The sequence below is a fragment of the Plectropomus leopardus genome, chromosome 12, assembly GCF_026936395.1.
Source record: "Plectropomus leopardus strain MGB_pleo_1.0 chromosome 12, ASM2693639v1, whole genome shotgun sequence".
Classification (NCBI taxonomy): Eukaryota; Metazoa; Chordata; class Actinopteri; order Perciformes; family Serranidae; genus Plectropomus; species Plectropomus leopardus.
The window spans coordinates 10,835,486-10,856,649 of NC_142187.1; the positions used below are offsets into that span (position 1 = coordinate 10,835,486).

At 39.9% G+C, this 21,164-nt stretch overlaps 1 protein-coding gene across 1 annotated transcript in view; it reads left to right on the forward strand.

Annotated features, from left to right (window-relative positions):
- LOC121951246 (neuropilin-1a-like) overlaps positions 1–21,164 on the forward strand; it is a 90,844-nt gene that overhangs the window by 13,883 nt on the left and 55,797 nt on the right. The window contains exon 3 of the mRNA XM_042497511.2: positions 13,928–14,109. Within this exon, the coding sequence (XP_042353445.2) occupies positions 13,928–14,109 (182 nt within the window). The remainder of the gene's footprint in view (positions 1–13,927; positions 14,110–21,164) is intronic.

Sequence of the window (21,164 nt, forward strand, 5' to 3'; positions counted from 1 at the left end):
CATCTAATTAGCCAATCTGCCTTCCTGTGAACTTTAAACGCCCATTAAAACTCAATGTCACGCTTGAGACAGGTCACCGCCGGGATACGAGGGTCAGAGGTCAGTCAGTGGACCAAGCTGTGTTTTGACTTTCCCCTCGGAAGACGAGCAGCCTGGGAGGCTTTGTCCTTTTTAAATATGCGTAACGGGAAACTCGCCCCCCATTGGAGCTAAAATGGCTGTTCACTAGTAGCATGGACAATAAAGTCTTTTTCTTTCTCTGCTTGTGGAGGAATGTGTTGTATCTGTCTGGGTAAAAACGCCCCAGGATGACCTCCCATTGAGACATGTAGGTAGAAGATACACGCACACACACATATCTCGTGGGCGGAAGATAAACAGATTGAAATGTGTGGGAGGCACACACGCAGATCTGCATGCACAACAAAAATGAAACAAATACATGCATGGACTCAACAGACATGAACGTATTCAGTCTGATGACCCAAATCTGTGTCATGAGCTCGGAGTTATTTTGGATCAGACTGCTGACTGGAGGAAACGCAGGAAATGGGTGTGTTGGTCAAGTATTGAGGGAATAATCATTAGTGTGCTGCTACTAGATCATCATTTGTTCTGGTATTATTTGCCAACCCTTTAGAACAGTGCAGATTAAGATAAGTGATCTATACAAGTGTCCTTTTACCAGTAGTAGTAGTAGTAGTAGTAGTAGTAGTAGTAGTAGTGGTGTTTATCTAAGTAGCAATAGTAATATGTTGCAAAAGGGAAAGTCCAACATAAGAGATTAATAACAGCAAGAAGCAATCGCCTTTGAAGAGTGAAGGTCTTAATTATAAGAAATTACACTCCAGACTTTCACCCATGAGCTTTTGTTTGTGTCCCATGTGATACCAAATGTAAACTGAGCCATTTTAATAACAACTTAGTGTATTAGTATGCACAGCTGAGTAACAAACATGCTTTAGTTGCCTAAACTTAAGGGAGAAAAAGACTTAAGAAAAAAAGACTCTATGCATGTAACAAACATATATGTTTTTAGTCTTTTTGAACTCTGTTTCATGTTAATAATACATTCTTTCACTGTGCTACAGTACTTAGCCCCAGTCAGTATTAGCCACCGTCATTCCAGGTTAGTTTGCCGGAAACGAGGGTTATCTTTGTTTAATGTTTGATTACAGCTTTAACATGACATTGAAATATGTTTCAGATGCTGCCACAATATCTAGTTGTTAGCGTCTCCCTTCTATCGTTAATGATGCTAAAGTGTTAGCCCGGAGCTCCAAAATCAGTGATCCACACAGAACAGAAGAGTCATTTTGGTGTTTGTGTGTTTCCATGACGGAAAAGCTAATTTGGCAAATGTGCTTATCCCCTTTTAACTCAGTTTATTTCTCAAATGCAACTCGTTAAGTCGCAACACCAGCAGGCGTTTCTGCTTAATAACATCATTCTCAAGAAATGAAGGCGATTTCACAACATTTTACTGTTTGCTCTTTATCTTTCTGTCTGCCTCCCTGTCTGTCTGTCAAAAAGACTCTGTCACTGCTAAAACGACGCATTCCCCGCTGGGCTTTCTATATGTGTGCTTGAATAGAGCCAGCTAATTAATGTCACATGTTTTGTGGAACAAGAGAGGTGAATGTATAGCCAGATGGGCCTCTTTGTGAATGCAGATGAACTTGTCGAAGGCTAACGCATGTCAAAGTGCAGTGGAAGTGACACAGTGTTTATTGCTTTGCCCCTAACTCACTTTACAGAGGTGTGGATTGAGTGTCGCCTGACAAAGGGCCGTTTTCCTCTCAAATCTCTCAGGTACAGATGGAGACGTTTGGCCTTTCTCTAAATTCAGACTCAGAAACGCCCTTCTGTGTGTGTTTAAGTCTAGAGTTACCCAGACTCCGGATGTAGTAACACATTTTATTTAGCAGATTCAGCTTTTACTCATTCTCTGTGCAAAAATAAGACGTCACAGTGACAATTTTATATCCCAAAGCTCACACACAGAGCTTCAACACTTTGACCCTCAAAGAAACTTCTTTACTCCCCCAAAATGTTGACTTTGACTTTCATTCTTCTCAACTTTTCCACATTAAACCCCACTGAGTTTCTAACCAAATCTCATTTCATCCTTCAGGGTCCCTAAACAGTCTGTCTAAGAAAGACGGGGGAAAAATGGTGTTCTCCTTCCCTCCTCTGTCAGATTAAGGCTTCCTAAATGAGAACAAATTCCACCTCCTCCTCGTCTCCTTTTTAATTTCCCAGCAGGATTGTGCAGCCGTGGCTTTGTATCTGCACGGCCGAGGTGAAGGATGAAGATATTCATACTTTGGCTGCTTGGCCCAATTTATTTTTTTGGGCAGAGGAGGGAGTCTGTGCAGCTGTGTTTGTATGATCTTCCTCGTTTTAATAGGATTTGCTTGAAAACATTTTCTCCTTTTTTTGGAAGTCTTCATCATCATACTGTAGATACTGGGTTTATCAAATGTTTTATCGTTAAAGGTTTGGATGCTTTCTTTGTTTTGAAATGTGTGTTTATTGCTTCTGATAAACAGTTGTGGCCATAAATTTAAGTGTGTTTGTGTGGGTGGGTGGGTGGCATGAGTAAAGTGATTATTTTTCGAGTATGACTGTGTAGTGAATGTGTGTACTTAATGTTTATGAGAACATGGCATCTAATGAGAGCTCATAGCTCTAATGAGTAGTCCTGCAAACATTAATCAGTGTGTGTTTCCTCTTGCACTTATATCTTTGTGAGGATCATTATTGTGATATTATGAGTGAGGATTTATTTAGGGCTGGTCTATGGTTAGGGTTAAGGTTAGGTTAAGGTCAGGGTAAGAACTGGGTTATGGTGAAAATCCGCCGGGAGTGTAAAATTTAGGGCACAGTTTCTGGCTTCTTGCTTAACATGACGATTAAATGGAAATTTAATGACGCTTGGACGACATTTTTGATCAGTATAATGATAAAATGTTAAAATTACATCTGTAAATGGAAAGTTACAAATGTTGATACTTAACGTGTCAGTGAAATGTTTGCTTTAATGTTTTTAATTTGTTTTTCTGCAGTATTTGCTCATGCAATACAAAATCCACTTGTAGCAACTAAAACATGAATAAAGTTTTTTTGCTTTTAGTGTAGAAACTAACAGCACTTAAAGGTTCACTTAAAGGACAGTTCACCCCAAATCACAAGTACAGATCTCTCACCTGTAGCACCATTTATCAATCTAGATTGTTTTGGTGTGAGTAGTTGAGTGTTGGAGATATTGGCTTCCTTCTCTCTCATACAATGGAACTAGACTGCACATTGAAAAACTCAACAGCAATGTCTCTTTCCAGAAATCATGACCTGGTTACGCAAGATAATCCACAGACTTTGTTGGGAACAGTTTCAACTTTTTTCTTTCTACCGAACAACACCCAAGTAGCACTTTGTATTTGTTTTGTACCTGTAATCTTTGAGGCAAGCATCATATAAAAGAAGAAAGTCTTTTAGTAAATCTACAGAACTTCAGGTAAATTTGACCTTCATCCACAGCATTTGCCCATTTCCTTTTTTTGTGTCTGAGCTTAATCCTTCACTGCTTATCCCATATCGCTTTGAGAATAAGTTCAGTTGCATCCCATAGAAAACAAAAAGGGGCATGTGGTGGGTCTTAATACTGTTGGAAAAGTAGTCCCTCACAAGCAAAGAAGTAAGTCACTTGATTTATTATGAATACATGTGAGTAGTTATAAAAATATTTGTGTGCTTGTGTGAGCAGGAAACTGACTAAGAGCATTATATGTGGGGAGATGACTAGCTGTGTGTGTGTGTGTGTGTGTGTGTGTGTGTGTGTGTGTGTGTGTGTGTGTGTGTGTGTGTGAGAGAGTGAGTGAGTGAGTGAATAAGATAGTGAGAGGGAGATGATTTCGATTTTTTGGTTAACACGGAGGAGGTGAGAAACGGGGAGGGATGGACTGGTGTGCGTGAGTGTGTGCGATGGCAGGTGGTGTCGTAGTGTGTTTTCTGCTCGCACACACACACACGCACACACATGTGCCATCTGTAGCCTTCCAGCAGAGCGCAGAACGACTGGTCAGACTGAACACAGAAACCACTTGTGTATTACAAAATCAGAACATTGTTGCCTACAGCTTCTACAATGCGTTGTGTTTTGAGTGGACTTGTATTACTCATGTTGTGGGGACATAAATCTGCTCACATAGTCACGTTTTTTGGGAGGTACCTCCCATTGGAGACAAAAAAATGTGCCCAATAAGGTAATTTTAGGGTTAAGATTGTAGTTTTTAGTTTTTTATGGTTAGCGATGGGGTTAGACATGTAGGCTCAGTGGTTGTGGTGAAAATACCATATGTCTCCGGGAAATTAATTTATTGTATGTTGTTCTGTGTGAATAAAAAAAGTGCTGGTGTGTACTTGTTTTAGGGATAAATCTAAGAACAACATGCATCCAGGCAAGGCTATTGTTTTTATAAACTATGAGGCTAAGCCCTCAGTAGGGTAAGTTATATATTCTGGATCAACTCAGTTCTGTTTTGACCCTAAAATACGCCAACCTTTAACCTTTAACACATAGTGGTCCTCCAGCACTGACTGAGAATGTCATATTATTGTTTTTTTGAGCACTAATGCCTTTTAAAACTTTGATTTTTTTAAACCTGATTAAATCTATAACTTATTCATGAGGAGGTTAAACTTATAAAACGCTCACCAGCTTGAGATGGATTAAATAAAATAAAGTTAAGGGACAGACTTAATTCAATTGAGTTTTATGATGCTGCCAAATTTGTCTGTCTTTTTCTGTTAACAATGTATGCCAGTTGCTGCCAAGCATCTCATTTTTTCAGGTGCTTTTGTCCCCTTTATATCTGCTATTAATCTGCCACATTGCTCCATTATTTGGCCAGTGTTTTAGCTCAAAAGAAGAGCTAGCTATTTAGCCAACCTGATGAAGGTCTAAGGAAACCAACATTGTGTATTTAAATAAAGCTTATTTAAAGTAATAGGACAATGTGCAGGTATTCTACTCTTTTACCTGTGAACATTTTCGTCCTACACGCCTGTTTATTGACGGTGTGCATGAGTCTCCACATTCCAGCTAGCTAGGAGTTAGCAAACAACCTAGCTCAGGCTATTTATAGGGTCCTGACAGCACGCACATTTATTTATTTAGCCTATTTATTATCGTTTGGATAAACATGCATCTCCATGTTGATTCAACTCCATTTAATTTGGGTGTTCATCAGACTTGGATTTACTAAATGGAGATTAGTTTTTAATTGTGCTTAATATTAAACCTGGATTTACTCACTCTTATCCAAGTTTTGCTAAACTCAAATTTGAACAAAATTTTTAATTAATTAATCTTTTATGGTGCAACACAGTCTTTATGTATCAATAGTAAACCTGAACAGGTTTCAGTATCAGGCAGAAACTTAGAATCAAGCAAAAAAAAGATTTTTTTAAGATTGAGATGACTTGTTGCATGTTGAAAAAGGGGCATGTCTCCCTTTTTCTGAAATGGAACAGCACACGCTCTGTTGGCACAATCACTTATTCTGTCAGCAGCTGACTGCTACCAGTTAACACCTTTTCCTAAGGTTGTTGAAAGCCATTCAGGGTAATGAAGGAAATAACTACACAAGGTAGTTGATGAGGCCTGTTTGAGGAAAAGAGGGCATTCCAAAAAGTTTATTGCAGTACTTGATCAAACTTTAACTCCTGGAAATGTGATTTGGGTGTATCCAAAGTGGAATGTTTCTTTCAAAGCCACATGGTTTACAGAGAAGTGCAAGTTTTTGGAAGAATCTTTTAATGTCTGGAGAGGAAGTTGGAGAGCAGACAGTGTTTGCGCAGACAGATCCATAGCCGTGGATGGAATAAATGAACGACAGAGAGGGAGAGAGGTGTGACGCCGCTCTGCAGAAACACTGAGTCATTCCCAGCTTTAGCTTTTGCTTTGCAGGAGGTGAATGTAACAACAGTTCAAAACTTCGCCCCATAAATGCTCCCACGATACCTTCCAGATGTGTGTTAAGAAGTTAGCCGCGGGGGAAACGCAACACAACACAACACCACGAGCATGTTAATGAGCTGGAGTGTATGAGCGGAGCAGGGTGAGGGAGTAGCTCGGTGCTCCAGTAGTTTGGGAAGGAGGGGGTAAGGAATGCAGGGCTGTGTGAAAATTCCCCTCCTCCGTCTGGATCTGATTTATTTAAAGAGATAATCTTCCACATCCTCATTTGGGTTAAATTTGGTAACACTGTGGGTGCCAAGTGGTCACTGCTTTGGTCACTTTGCTTTGTACTTACTTACTGTATGAGACTTTTCATTGGATTTTCACACAAATTAAATTCTGTGGGTGTTTATTTCAGCAAAAAAATCTCAACTCAAGGTCCTCTTACTCACTTGTTCTGGAGCTTTCGATTGTATCACAGTCTCCATCACCAAGTGGCCAGTTGTTGTGGAACTGAAGATGTTTCTGAGGCAGCCCATCTGAGTAGGCTTTATATGGTCCCAAGATTACTGATAAGGTAAGACAGGCGCAGTGGTACCAGCTGGTATAGAGGAAAAACACCAGAGCCATATTTTGTTCCCAGTCCAGCCCCGGACAGGCCTTTCTGACAGGGAGCTAAACCCATCATCTCCAAGCCACCAGACACCATTGACAAAAAGTCATTTCTGTTCTACCACTTCTTCCATCAGTTAGTTTGTAAGGTAAAGCTGGGAACATATTCCAAATATAGCTTACACTTGAACTGGTTGCTTAGCTTCTGCGGTGGAAGATGTGTTTTATCAGAAATTAGCACTGCGTCAGCTAGGTCGGACCACCTTGTTTAACTGTATATCTTAAAACGGAATGGCTGAAAATGACAATGGAAATAAACAAGTTTGACGATTTGACATATGTTCAGTAGGGTTAAGATGGTATGAGATTTTTACGGTACAATCACCATTTTAGACAATGTCACGTTTTTATGGTGTCTTGTATACTGTGTTACATAATCATTAGTATTATCAGTAGCAAGATCTCCTAAAATAATGAATAATGGGGTAGAACAACCATTTTATGATATTTAAAACAGATCTTTTTTTACCCAATACTGTAAATTAGCAAATTTGCATGGTATGATAATCTTCCATTTTCATACATGGTGTATGGTTTCACGGTATATCACTGCAAGCCTAATCTCCAAAATTAAATACATTGGAAGTGATTGTTGTTGGCTTGTGTCACAGTGATCTGGTCTGTAATGTTGCCTTTGTATATGTTTATCTTTGATTGATGATCTACTTTAGTATCTATAGGAGGAATATTACTTTTTTTTTTTTTACTTTGAAAAATATGGAGAAGTAGTCAAAGCAGTTTTTTCCACCAATCAGTTGGTTATGGCAGGGAGCCCAAATGGCAAATCCCAGCACAAAGAAAGGCACACAATAACAACTGAGTACCTTGATGAGCATATCTGCATCTTTTGTCAACTTTTTTGTCTGAGTTATTGTGGGTGGACAGCATGAAGATGCTGTTTACTGAGATTCTAATAAATAAATAAAACATCAACTTTAACTGGCACATATCTCCTCCGTCTCTGGTAGAAATTGCATATTTGAGTAGAAGACGTCATTAGGTCTCGAGTATTTTTCTACAGTAAAAATAGCAACTTCAAAAGCTTCCATTGGATCAATTAATTGTTTTTTTAATAACACTTAGTGATGTAGAGTTTCTCAGCCCACATTTTTTCTTCAAGATACAGCAATTATTTTATACATCTCTTGACCTTCCCTTGCACTTCCTGCTCCTGGTTGCTTATTAAGTTTGACTTTTAGCCCACATGCACTTACTGTTGTGTGCATCACTCCGGCGAAGAGTGCCAGTTAATGGCATGAAATGTTAATTTAAACATCTGTTGTTGAGTCCCCAGATGGAATGGCAATGGTTTGCCCTTGAGCAAGGCATTTGCTACGGACAGCTGCATTTGGAGGGCATGAGTAGCCGGTGTGGTTAATGAGTGTTGTGAGGGGATAGAGAGGAGGCTGCAGGGCTGCAGACTGAGAGACTCTCCTTAACTAGAGTGTGAAGAGACAGACCCACTTCATTAAACGGCCTGTCTTGGTAAACACCGACTGCCTCCAGGACTGGCGAGAGTGACTGAGTGAATGAGTGTAGCCATCTGCATGCAGACACACACACACACACTTCATCTCTTTCTCCCTATGGCTCTTATTTTATGAGCATCTGTAAGACATGGCAGGGATGGAGGCGGAGGGGGAGCGAGGTGGAGGTTTGACGCTATGAATAAAAATGCCATCACCTAAACATCACCGTCGGCTCTAAGACTTTACAAGTGAGCACTTAAGTCCATTTCTCACCGGGCGTGTAAAGCTTTCAACGAACACATGGAGAATAAGACAGAGAGACGGAGAAACATAAAGACAGAGATTAAGAGAGGAGCAACGGGCTTTGTTCACCTCCAGCTCAAATACCTCGATTTAAACATGGAAAACATTGTTTATGCCCTGAGCTGTCAGCGTGGCTGATACATTATCGTGCAAACAGACTTGCCTGAGAAATACGTTCAGCAGTGTGGAATTTTAACAAATGTATATGTAATTGTTCATGTTGTTCGTTAATCTGAAGTTTATATTCATGTTTTCAGAGGCAGCAGTAATATTAAAGTGTACACCAGCATGTCGATAGTCAAGGACTGAGATTGTAATGTTGCTGCTCCTGCTTTTGCCGCAGGTGTTGAATTTTAACTGATTGCTTAAATGTAATTTCAACTTTTGTGTCTTTGCTACCTGCAACTTCTCCTGTATGACTGTGTTAGTTTTTGCTGTCTTGATCAGGTCTTTGTTGAGGGGAACACTCTTTTTGCTGGTTTCTGGTGAGACTTAAGTGTTTAACATTTGCATATTTGGGGGTGTCTTGGTGGTCTTAAAGTGGTTCAAGACAAATGCCACCAAGCAGCAATTTCTGGTTCAAATCAGATCAGGGCCTTCATTGCATTTCCCCTCTGTCCATTCCCTGTCTTTGTCTTCACTAAAAGAAAGACAATAGAGGTATTCATCTTTTTTAAAAAACTTTAGACATTAGGCTTATGTGTATTAATTCTTTTCAAATGTATACTTTTGAAAGGTAATTTCGTATTACCTTTGTAGTAGGCAACTGCTATTACAGTTGTGGGAAATTTATTACATTTGTGGGATTATTATATTAAAAGATGCAGATTTGTATTACGTTTGTGGTTTATTTAGTTTGCAGGTGTTAAATGGTCTATTGGGGTTGACTCACTTTTGGAGCTAGCCTTAAGTGGCCATTAGAGAAACTGCAGTTTTTGGCACCAGATTGGCTTCATTTTTCAGCCCCACAGGATCCTCCTTGATTGTGCCTACCTCGACCACCTGCTCAAGACCTTAGACAGATTTAACTTTGAGTTAGGGAATTCTAAGAAAAATCATCACATTTTAAAGTACAACACTGAAATAAAAAATACTCAGATACATATTTGTGCTGAGTGATCTACTATATCTCTGTCTGTCTACCTCTTCTCTGTGTGTCCAGAGGTTACAAAGAGATACACCATGAAAACTCCATTAAATCAAGATGCCTAAGAGATTTGAGGCAAAACAAATTTCCCACGTCAAACTCATGAAAAGACTCTTTGAAAACCACCACCTAACAAGCTTTCTGTCTGCACGCTAATGCTGTTAGCCATGAGGAAAATCAGCAGTCAACAGCTGAATTCCTTGAGTCTGAGACAAGCTGACTGTCTGCGCCTCAGCCCAAACCTGCTGAGAGAGTTTCTCACCGTGAGGGAACGCTATAGGTGTTTTCTGTCTGTTCTGGTTCAGCTGTAGCAAAACTTTTATCTGTGGCTCAGTCAAGAGGCCTGTCTTTGAATCTGTAGTCCTGTAGGAAAGGCTCCCGTTAGACATACATTCCTCACATTCTTACCTGAGAGAATTTACTGCAGTTCAGCAACCGCCATGCAGGGGGAACAGTTTGATACTCTACCCAGCTTCCTTAGGGAAACTCTCTGTTCTCTTGTCAGAAAGGTCAGAGATCAGCTACAACACAGACCCTAAAGCTGGTATGGATTTTCTGTCTCACTCAAGGACACCACAGCTAATATGGACATTCAGGAGGTCCGGGTTCTCCATTGTTCTACTTTACCCTTTTCAGCCTCAGATACTCGCAAGGCAAAGTTGTTTCGACAGCTGGCTGCAAGAGGAAGACGCTTGTTATATCACATAACATGTTCTGTATAAAATGCTTTATTTGTGTAGCACTTATCACAACATTCACAAAGTGGTTTCAGACAGTGCGGCAATAATAAAAGACAACTGTCTAAACGACGAGGATGTCATGTTAAGATCATGGCAAAAGAATGCCACAAATCATTTAAACCCAGCAATATGAAGGCTAAAAATAGTTTTAGCGGTGATGTGCTGTACATGCTGATGTTCCACATAAGACGGTCCAGAGTCTTAATGTCTGAGGCAGACTACATCTAGTTGATTTCCTCTGGGTTTTCCCATCCTGACAGACAGTCAGAGGGGGAATCTGAGGCTGGTCAGGACTGAATGTCAGCACAGATTATCTCTGCAGTCTAATATTAGCCAACCTGATGAGATCGAATATGTCTGATATGTGTGACCTGGTATGCAAAGTCCTGAGCAAGTACTGAATGTAGGGAAACAGACAAGCAGTAACAGAAAAGAGTTTTCCATTGTCAAATTTCAGACAACAGTAATTTTACTGCATATGACTTCAAACTTCGGAACAGGAAAAGTCTGCGTCCAAAAATCCAAGCCCCTGGACACGCCAAGCCGATAATAGACCATTGGTCAATGTTGGGCCGTCGGTGAGCGTCCAGTATCGTAATATTTTCAGTGTGATTCAGCATGTTGACATCAGAGCCAGCTGAGCCTTTTGGTGAGTGAAATTACTGTATTTGGTAATTCTACTCAGTGCTCAAGACGAGAAACGGAAATCAAGAAAGCAAACAAATGGCTAAATTCAAAAAGATGCGAGATTAAAAACAAAGTTGTTATGTTGGATTTTTTCCTTTTTAGCCATTGAGCTCTACAGTAGAAATTGCTCATAATTGCTTTTTTTGTTGTTCACTAATGCACCGTAAATATCCTTTGTTTTTGTGTTGTTAATGTGCTAACTGGCTATCTAGTGTCTGGAATTCGCCCTGTCAGCCTTCCGTTTTTCCTTTTTTAATGAAAAGTACAGACTAAAGCTGCCTACTTCTGTAAAGAGTTGTTTCCCCTCATGCAGGCGTAAAACGTACAAGCTCATTGTAGTCTTTGCAGTGTGTTCATGTGCAACTTTTTGGCCAAGATGTGGGCAATGTAAGGTGATGCAACAGTTAGCCTTCATCGCCACTAGTTATTTGATATTGATGAGTCTCTGGGCCTTAAAAGTTTCCTTTTTCTTTTGTGGAAAAATCTAGTTATTCTTTGTTATTCAAGCATTTTTCAGAAATATTCCACAGCCTGACATGTTAGCTGCTACTTCAGAATAATTTCCTTAATTTCCCAGAATGACTTTCAACAAACCTTAAAGATGAACCCCGAACTTGTAGCACTTATTTTTTTTATTTGTTTGTTGTTTGTTTGTTCTACTTGAGAAGAGCCAAGTGTTTTTGATGGACTCAAAAGCACGTTTTTGGGGCTGTAATGCATTTTGGTCTGTTGAGGCTACTGTAGGAGCAAAAAGGAGTCTCTGTTTCATCAGTTGCGAGTTTGTCCTTATACAATTGTTGAACATAAATTCTGTTTAAGGGGGGATGGACATTTACCTTTGATTTACACGTTTGCCCCTCTGAAGGTTTAAGAAAAATACCTGAGCATACGATAAAATGCACTTAGAAATTTAACATCCATTATAAATGACAGTTTTGTGCTTTTTTAAGTGATATATCATCTTTTCCTTCTAGTGCAGTGGTTTACATACTGAAGTCAACTGCTGTTTCAAAGGTCAAAAATGAAGAGTTTGCCTCTCGGGGCACTTAAAAACTTTTAAAGTTGAATAATCTGATAAAGGGACATGACTAGAGCTAAGAGACAATCTGCAACACAACAGTTTTTCAGGCATCATACTTGTTTGCTAAAGCCCAGTCATGCTTATGATGCACGCTGGATGCTGTATAAACATGCATTTAGTCGTGGACCCACCATCATAGCATGTGAATCCTCTACAGACTTTGTGATTCAATCAGCCACAGAGCAGCACAGAGAGAGGAAAGCTTTGTTAATCAAGGCAGACACTCTTTCCTACGATACCCATACAAACACACACTTTCCGGCACTTGAGCACTTAAAAATGCACTTAGACTAATGTTAATATGTTGTTGAACATGTATATACAGCGCAGACACATGCCTGCATATGTTTCACATACAGTGCATGTTTTACAGAAGTTGTACACAAACAGCATGCACTTCCAGAATACACACTTGAGATGTTGTGAAGCGGACAGTGGGTGGACATAGGGGTGTCGGCTGGTAAAGGATGAGGCGCTGCAGCGGTGGTGGGAGGTCCACACCGACAGCAGAGACTGATGAAGTCTCTCAGTGCGCTCAGTGGGATCCTCAGAGCCTCCCCGTGCTTCATTCTGCCATCTTCATATTTCTATTCACTGCCTCACTCTCTCTCTCGCTCTGTGCCTGCCTGTCCTTTTTTTACTCGGTAGAAAGAGTAGCTTCTGTCAAATCTCTGTTCACACTGCACTTTCTGATGTCTTTGTCTTATTTCACCACACACTGAGACAGAGCTGATGTTTTCTTATCAGCGTGAAGAGGAAAAAACATGCACACACAATCATTTTTCACTTCAGATGCAGACCAGTGGAAATATGTGATCAGATATCCTGCTTGTGGGGAAAAAAGTTACACTTACGTGTTCCTTACACTCTGATCTTAAGGTCTGTTCGTTAAGATTAATTGCACCGACATCATGGGGCCTCAGAGTCTATCTGTGACTCCAAATATTGATCTTTTCACCATGCAAAAGAAGCTAGATGAGCAGCTGTTTCCCTTCCCCCTACATACATTGAATAATTCACCATACAGCTGCTGTATCTGACAATTTCCTTCACTATGAAATGCTCAAATTGCTGCTGCATCATGGAAGTTTTCCATAATTCAAATCATTGAGACAGCTGGCCTGATTTAGAGTCCCACAGCAGCGTCAGCTATAAGGACCAGAAGACAAAACATGGCAAACAAAGCCAATCAGTTGACCAGACTGGTGTTTGGGGAGACGCCTCAAATCAGTCCAAATCCGGAAGCACTCGGTGTCCAAAAATATGTCTGAGAAAAACAGACAGTTTCATAGTTTGGGTGTGTCTTCACTAGCAGTCTGTAACAAAGTTAGGGTCACGTTCAAGAATAACAACAGTTATTAAAGGAAACCCTAAAAAACCCTAAAATCTTAACGCAAAAAAACACTAAGAGTTTGATGTAATCAATACCAATGCCACAGCAGCTATCCTTTTTTTTATTCTATAGTATGGTTCAAAGGTTTGATCCTACACTTCCCATAATGCAACTTGATAGAGTCTTTTAGGCCAGCAATGCCTCTGGTTTGTAACATTGGCTAAAATTGACTTTCTCAAGTAAAATCCGTTTATTGGAATGAGACCATGAATTGCAGTTTTTAGACAAATAAATTAGGCTCAGACACAACAGTAATTACTGTGCATATTTTCAGCAGCTGTGTGTACTCAAGCAAAGATGCATAAAACACTCTAGGAGGAACAAACACCAGTGCCCAATAATCCACTGCTGCAGGTTAATGTCATAAAAAAAGATAATTATGAGCTCATATTCATCCAAAGATCAGCCCATCTGTATTTGGCACCCATGTTTTCTTGCAACAATATAAACCTGCGTCTGTCTCCTGTGTATAGGTATGACTACGTGGAGGTTTACAACGGCGGTGACGAGCTTTCACCCATGTTGGGAAAGTTTTGTGGGAAGATCGCACCATCTCCAATCATCTCCAGCGGCAGCCAGCTCCTCATCAAGTTCGTCTCTGACTACGAGACACATGGGGCGGGATTCTCTGTGCGCTACGAGGTCTTCAAGACAGGTATGTAGTGGTCTGCATTATGTAACCGCTGAAATGTCCTTGTTGTAGCTGCTTATATTGGACAGCAGCATCAGCTAAAAGCCTTAACTAGAGCAAAAGCAAAGCTACAATTACTCTGCTGTTTTCTACACACTCTGCTGAATGTGATGAATCACCTCATGGAAAGCAGCCAATTTAAATTCAGTTTTAGTTTAGCCAGGTTTCCACAGGTTTGTTCTGTAGCTTTTGGATCAATGGCGTGCAACACCTTGCGTCTTTGTACTATGAAAAATAATCAGCAGTTAATTGTTTCTGACATATTTTAGGAGGCTGTTCGCTGGCAGCAGGGGATGATAACAAAGATAATTACGCTTAATTATGTTAATTTCTCTCCTACTTAAGATAAAGGGAAATCTGGTGTCAAACATCGGGATTTTCAATTTGCTGAATTTTTCCCATACCAAGTTAAATGATAAGGTCTGCACAGCAAGGAACAAAATCAGTAGAAACATCTTCAGCATGTCAAGGAATATGCAAGGCTAATACAGTGCAAGGTCATTCACAGAACGCACATTACACAGTAAGAACATAATGAGATCTTCCGGATCAGTCGTATGCACTCAACAAACACTCATCACATCTGACCTCTACCTCCACAACATCTGGCTCTCAACAGCAAAACAAAATGTATGTGAAGAAATAATTACTGCGTTATCCCTATTCCTTAGCTGAAGCATGCCGTTATCTACTTGCATATGCATATTCAGCAACTTGGGGATGCAGGGGACACGTCCCCTTAAATATTAAGAACGTGTAAAAACTACAAATATGGGGCGCCCAGTAACTCACCTTATAGAGTGGGAGCCAAAAGGCTACAAAGATTATGTCCTTGCCACAGCGGCTGCAGGATCAATTCCAACCAATGGCCTTTTGTTGCATATCATCTCCTCTCTTTCTGCTTTCACTCTAAAGCTGTCCTGTTGAATAAAGGTGAAAAGTCCTCTCACTAGGAAATAGATTTTTTTCCACTATTCTCCAGCAGTATTACATCTATGCTGACAGGGCAAGAGACACAAGAGCTCCAACAATCATTCAGGTCGTAAACAAACCCTGCAGGTTAGCCAAACTAATTTGTAAGAGAGTATGAAGGCATATGGTGAAATTATTCCTACAGTTGTGGGAATCTTCTTGATGCAAAAATAAACACCTCCAAAAAATGAAACTTGTGTTTCCACACTCATGTCCAAGGTTGTCCAAACAGCCTGAACCTCTGGTACACCGACCTCTAAGCCTGCAACTTAAATAAACTCAAAGACCCAGAATGCCATGGCAGGAACAGTGAGTCCCGGCTGATGCAGGATGCAAGCAGGATAGACCTACATAAACACTGCCTGTCAAGGAAGGAACCTTGCTCCCGTGTCCTACATTTGTATTTGCTCTTCCCTCTGGGGTCCACTTGAGTATCTGCCAAACGGCGAGTCTCCTGCGACCACTTCAGTTTCCACCAATGGGGACTGGAGATAAATCGGGTAAAAAGCGAACATGCGATTACGTGAGATCTCTCTTCTTTTTTTGTTTGCTCCCCTGAGAGCAATAACTATTCACAGAATCACAGGATCCAGGAATAAGAATCCCCCCGTGGATTTGTGTTGAAAGTATTGTAATATGAAAAATGGATAGGCAAGTGCTTTTGTGTATTTAAATGAGGAGTGAGGCAATCAGACAAGTAGGGTGAGGGGCCCAATTTACACTACAGCTCCTCCAGGCTCTGCACTGCCGTCTGTTCTCTCGAATCTACAAAGTGTGGCCCCTCTTCTGATTCACCTTTCAAATCTGCTTGTATCGACTTTAATTTCAGGGTGCAAAGTGGAGCCGTGACTGATGAATGACAGGATGTTATTAGAAAGTCAGTGTAATAAATCTTTAAAGTAGGTCAGAAGAGTATCAGCTTAGAAGGAGCGTTGGTCCTGAACATTTTCCCGGTGGGATTTTTTAGCTTATAGCTTTTGTGAGATGTCTGATGATTTATATTTGAGCTTTGATCGCTTATATAATGATCAGATTGGGATTAATAGTATATTCATAGTACAGCCTGGGTCACTGTGACATTTACATTCAGAAAAGGTTCAACTTTATATAATTTTTTTAGGAAAAGATGACGGTGTTGAAAGTTTTCGGAATCTACTCGAACAGGGATGAATCGTCAATTGATCTATTTAAATGGGATTTCAAGGTTCCATATCCAGTTTCTCTAGTGGTATCTAGCCAAGCATACATCTGAAAACCTGGACAAATAAAACAAAAAAAGAATGCAAATGATTTACTATAATTCAACCTTATTTTAGACACACAAGTATGTCATATCAGTATGAAAGTAAAAATAAAGACAGCATACGAGACAACAGAGCACCGACATGTTGTTTTAATTTAAGTGAACCACCCCTTTAATCAAATATTTCCATGTGACTTTGAAAGGCGTATAATGTTCTTAAGGGGTCAAAGTTCATTCTTAACTTTGGAAACCACAGTTTAAAAAAAATTCTCCACAAGGTCCATCTAGTAGCTTTTCTGGAGCTTTCACTCACATTATCATCCTTAGTAGGTTGCCCAGTTTTCATGGGTTTAAAATTTTGAAATGTTTTGTTGTTTTGTTTTAAAGCGCTTGCTGAACAGTGAGGTTAATAATTATAATAATAATATTTTTATTTGTTTTTAAGTTGCTCACCTGGTGTTCACCTCAGTGTATGGACGCTATGTACTAAGGCTGTTTCCATGCCACAGCATCCGCAGGATTCCAAATTGTGGCCTTTGACTGCATGTCATTCCCTCTTTCTCCCCTTTCATGCCCAAGCCTTACTTTAAAATAAATGCAAAAGCCAAAAAAAAGAAAAAAGAGGGCAATATAAAAACAGAAAGCCGAACAGTTCTACAAAAAACAAGCGAGACAAAATCAAGAAGTTAAGAAAAAGTTAAAATAAAAGGTAAAAAACTACTAAAAGACTACAATGCAAGTTGCAAAATGTCAATATAAATATGAATAAAAAGAATAAAAGCAATAAAAACACTAAAATTACAAAGACAACATCATAAAAGCGATGGGATGAGGATCATGTGATCTGACAAAAAGCTCAGCGTCAGCTACACCATGGGTCTTGTGGTGAGACTGAACATCTGAAAGATATTTCTTTCTTTTTTTCTTTTTTTTTAAATCTGCTTGAATTGGATCCACACTCTGCATGTCTTGTATTAAAGCAGTTAGTGGATGAATAAAATGAGAATAAAACGAGCTTGTTTGATTCTTTAGAGTCAGATAAGGTCAGGTGGGCTGGTCTGAACCTGCAGGGTATGAACGAGGTGTACAAATCAGGTGTGTGTGTCTCTGCAAACCGCTGCTGTCCCTCCTTGTGTTTGTCAGAGAAACAGAGCAACTGTCTTCCTGTTGTTGAGCACGTCCGGCGTTGTCGCCTGTCTACCGGCTACTGTTCAGCTGCAGGATGGACGTTTCAGAGCGAGCTGGGAATTTTTTCCCTGCATGCGTTTCATTTTTGTTGACATCACTTTCATGTCTGTTGTTTGTGTTGTGTTGCTATGTGCCTGTATCAATCTGTTTTTGCAATTCAGTGTGTGTTTGTGTGCAGTAGACAGGTGCACGGGACCCCAGGCTCATTTAGCTAATGGGCTGTTTGTCCTTGGAGGCAACAGGGGTGACCTGCAGATGAGATGGATGCTTTGGCACAGAAGAGGGGGTACAAAAGTAGGACAGCGCGTGTGTGTGTGTGTGTGTGTGTGTGTGTGTGTGTGTGTGTGTGTGTGTGTGTGTGTGTGTGTGTGTGTGTGTGGTGGGGGGGGGGTTATGTGTGTTGGCCTCAATATGGGTCCTCTACCCTCTAACAAGTTAAAAACAGCACTTGTACTCACTCAGGTAATCCCCCTGCCATGTTGCTGCCTTCCTTCTCGCCACATTTAAAATCCATTACAGTCGTAGCAACATATTGAAGCTGGCTGCTAAATGGAGCTGCTGCTCTGGTTACAAACAAGCTTTTACTCTATTGAGACCTCCGTTTCTGTCTCTCTCTCTGTCTGTTTTTCTCCTCTGATCTCAGAAAGATTTTTTGCATCTAATGGTGAATCAAAACGTAGGTAATAGTATGTGATCAAAATTATGACATTTTGGGTATCAGACATGCAGGCCAACAGGAATAGGCATCCATAAAAAAAGCAAGGTAAAATGATTAGAAATACAGAATTTAATCATTAGCCTGCTGCTGGTCATTTAAAGGTATACTATGCAGGATTTTCCAACAAAAAAAGCAATGTAGGTTGTAAAACAGTGTACACTTGTGACCAACAAGTCAGGACTTTATTTAAAAAAAGTAGCGGTCAGGTGCCAGATCATAAGAAGCACACATCCTAGAGAAAGCTAAGAACATCGCAGAAACAAAGCTGAAAAATTCTAAATATGTGAAACGAGAGTGAATCTGGGGTTGACTTTGATTTTTGCTGTTGGTACCGTTTACAAACAGAAACTCGTAATTCCTGTATAGTATACCTTTTAAAGCCCCAATATGCAACATTCAGAGCTTTAATGTAGCAAAACTCTTTGATTTGATATGGAGCAATATAGCGGTGTAATGGTGTCATGAGCAGAGAATGAAGTCACACTGAGCATGTACATGGTTAGCATATCCTCATGTAATGGTTTGTTTTACAAAAATGCACACACTAAAGTTCACATGATATCCTATGAATAACATTATGACGTTATGTCCTTTATGTAAAGTTAGAACATAAAGTCGTGGAGGCTAGATTTAGGCAAGTGAAGTTACTGTGGTTATATCTAAGAGAAAAAATGTGTCTCCTGGTGAAAGTCCCAGAGAAAAAGTAGCTTTGCACTGCACTCATATGGTGGTTAACACTAATTTCAAGTTAGCATCATCACTGAAGCGTAGCGCCCATCCTTCTGTTCCCCCGTGGTTAACACCTTTAGCTCTGTCAGCACTGTTGTTGTTTTGTGCTATTTATGGAGTTTGGACCATTAGCTGCTAGCCATCAGTTCAGCCACCTCCATATTGAGAACCGTGTGCAGACAACTCATATCCTCTGAATTTTACATAATAAATAAAGCTCTCATCCACCAATCTTATCTGATCAGCACTGATGGATTGACACATCAGTATCTACTCCGCGAGTCACCACAAACTGCTGCTGAGGAAAAATAGGAAATTTCACCTGCGCTGCATTCACTGAACCACAAAAACCTCCGGATTTAGTGAGGAGACACAGAATGATACAAACAGACACACGCATTAACAGGAAAAAAACAAAAGAGAACGTTTGCTGTCGTTGCTGTTATTTTTTTAAGGCTTACTCTGGTTTTAGAGTCAATATCAGTAAATGGCTGTTTTTATGCAAAACAAGTGTGTTTAATTAAGATACAATAATAGGATTAAGTGTTCAATAGAATAATATTTTTCAGCATTAAAACAACTGAGAAGGGAGAGAAAGTAAACTGAAGAATTAGACTGATAAATGTTATGTTTATTTTTGGATTCTTTCTGTGGGTATGGTCTTTTATAAACCTTATTAACCTTAACCAATTTGTTTTAGCTTAGTTTTGAGAATTAGGAGATGAGAAAGTGCTTGTATGAGTTGTTTTTGGAGTTTGTTTAAAGTCTGCCTGGTTTGTGTATCTGCCTGTGACATTATCCCTGTGCCTTTACTTCTCCTCCACGTCTGTCATTATGATGAGAAAAACCCAAACACCACCACAAAAAGCCGTAACCCTTGTTCCGATGGCAACCTTCATTTGGCCTTAAAGATAGCATTTGGCAGTAGTGGGTAAATCTTTCGACAAATGAGCGTTGGTCTGGAAAGTTCTGGCACGTCCGCCTCTCTACTATGACCATAACTCCACCCTCTGCTGACCACAGAGCACATATCATTTATAAATGATAGCCGTGTGAGCGTCTTCAGCGTCCTGGTACTATATTTGCACCAACTCTTTGGTTTTATTGCAGGTTTTCTAACCAGAAACACATGTCTCAGCGGTTTAGGCGACTGAGAGGGTGAGGGGGATGTTTTCTTACTTTGAGCCACAGCTGATTGAAGGGTCGTTGATAAAAAAAAAGATGAAAGAGAAAAAGACAGATGGACAGAGAATGAGGCATGAGAGCAGCAAAGCATGTCTGTCAGTCCAAACTCGGGTTAGTGACATAACACAATAACAGGTATGCTTGAACATATACAGTATATATGCAGTGTCACTGTCATTTATGATATGGCTTTATCTTTTTGAGGGCAGCTTTGTTTTTTTTAAGACATTTAAAGCGCAAACATGTTCTTTTTTCCACCTAGGAAGTGATTTTTTGGCGTTTTTTTTCTGATTTTTTTTTCTTTTTCTTACAGATAAAATAGACTTTGGTGGACGGTTCAGTTGCGGACTAAGGAACAAATTATTGTTTAAAGGATTTGGTAATGTTTTTGAACCTTTTTCTTTTTCGTGAGTTTGTGAACATGTTTGAATGAAAAAAAGCCTGGTTTAAACAGCAAGAAGATTCCTTTCTCCAGCAAGGAAGTGATTTTTTTGGCTTCATTTGCAGATTTTTTTTAAAGATAAAATGAACTTTGGTGGACAGCTCAGATGGCCACGCAACAAATGGTTGCTGAAAGGATATTCGTAATTAAACTTTTTTGTTTCTTTTTTTCCTGAGTCAGTGCACTTGTTTGAATGAAACAAAACCTGGTTTGAGGTCTGGTGATGCTTTTTAGTTTACAGCATTGTTGATGCAGTGGTTTGTATGAAGTCAGCAATTTATTCCACTTCTTGGATGTTTACTTGCTTGTCCTCAGAACAAAAGGTGCTGTGCTGCTCTCATCCACCAAGCTCTGAAAAGAATCAGCCGGTGATAGGCTAAAAAACAAACCTACAGTGGCCCACAGGGTTCACTTCTCACAGTAATGCATGACAGCCAATGTCATGCGCATGTATGTATTTTAAGATTTTATTTTCTGGACATTATATGGACTTTTTCAGGATATTTCTGCCCTGAAATCACATTCATGCCTGACCTTGATAG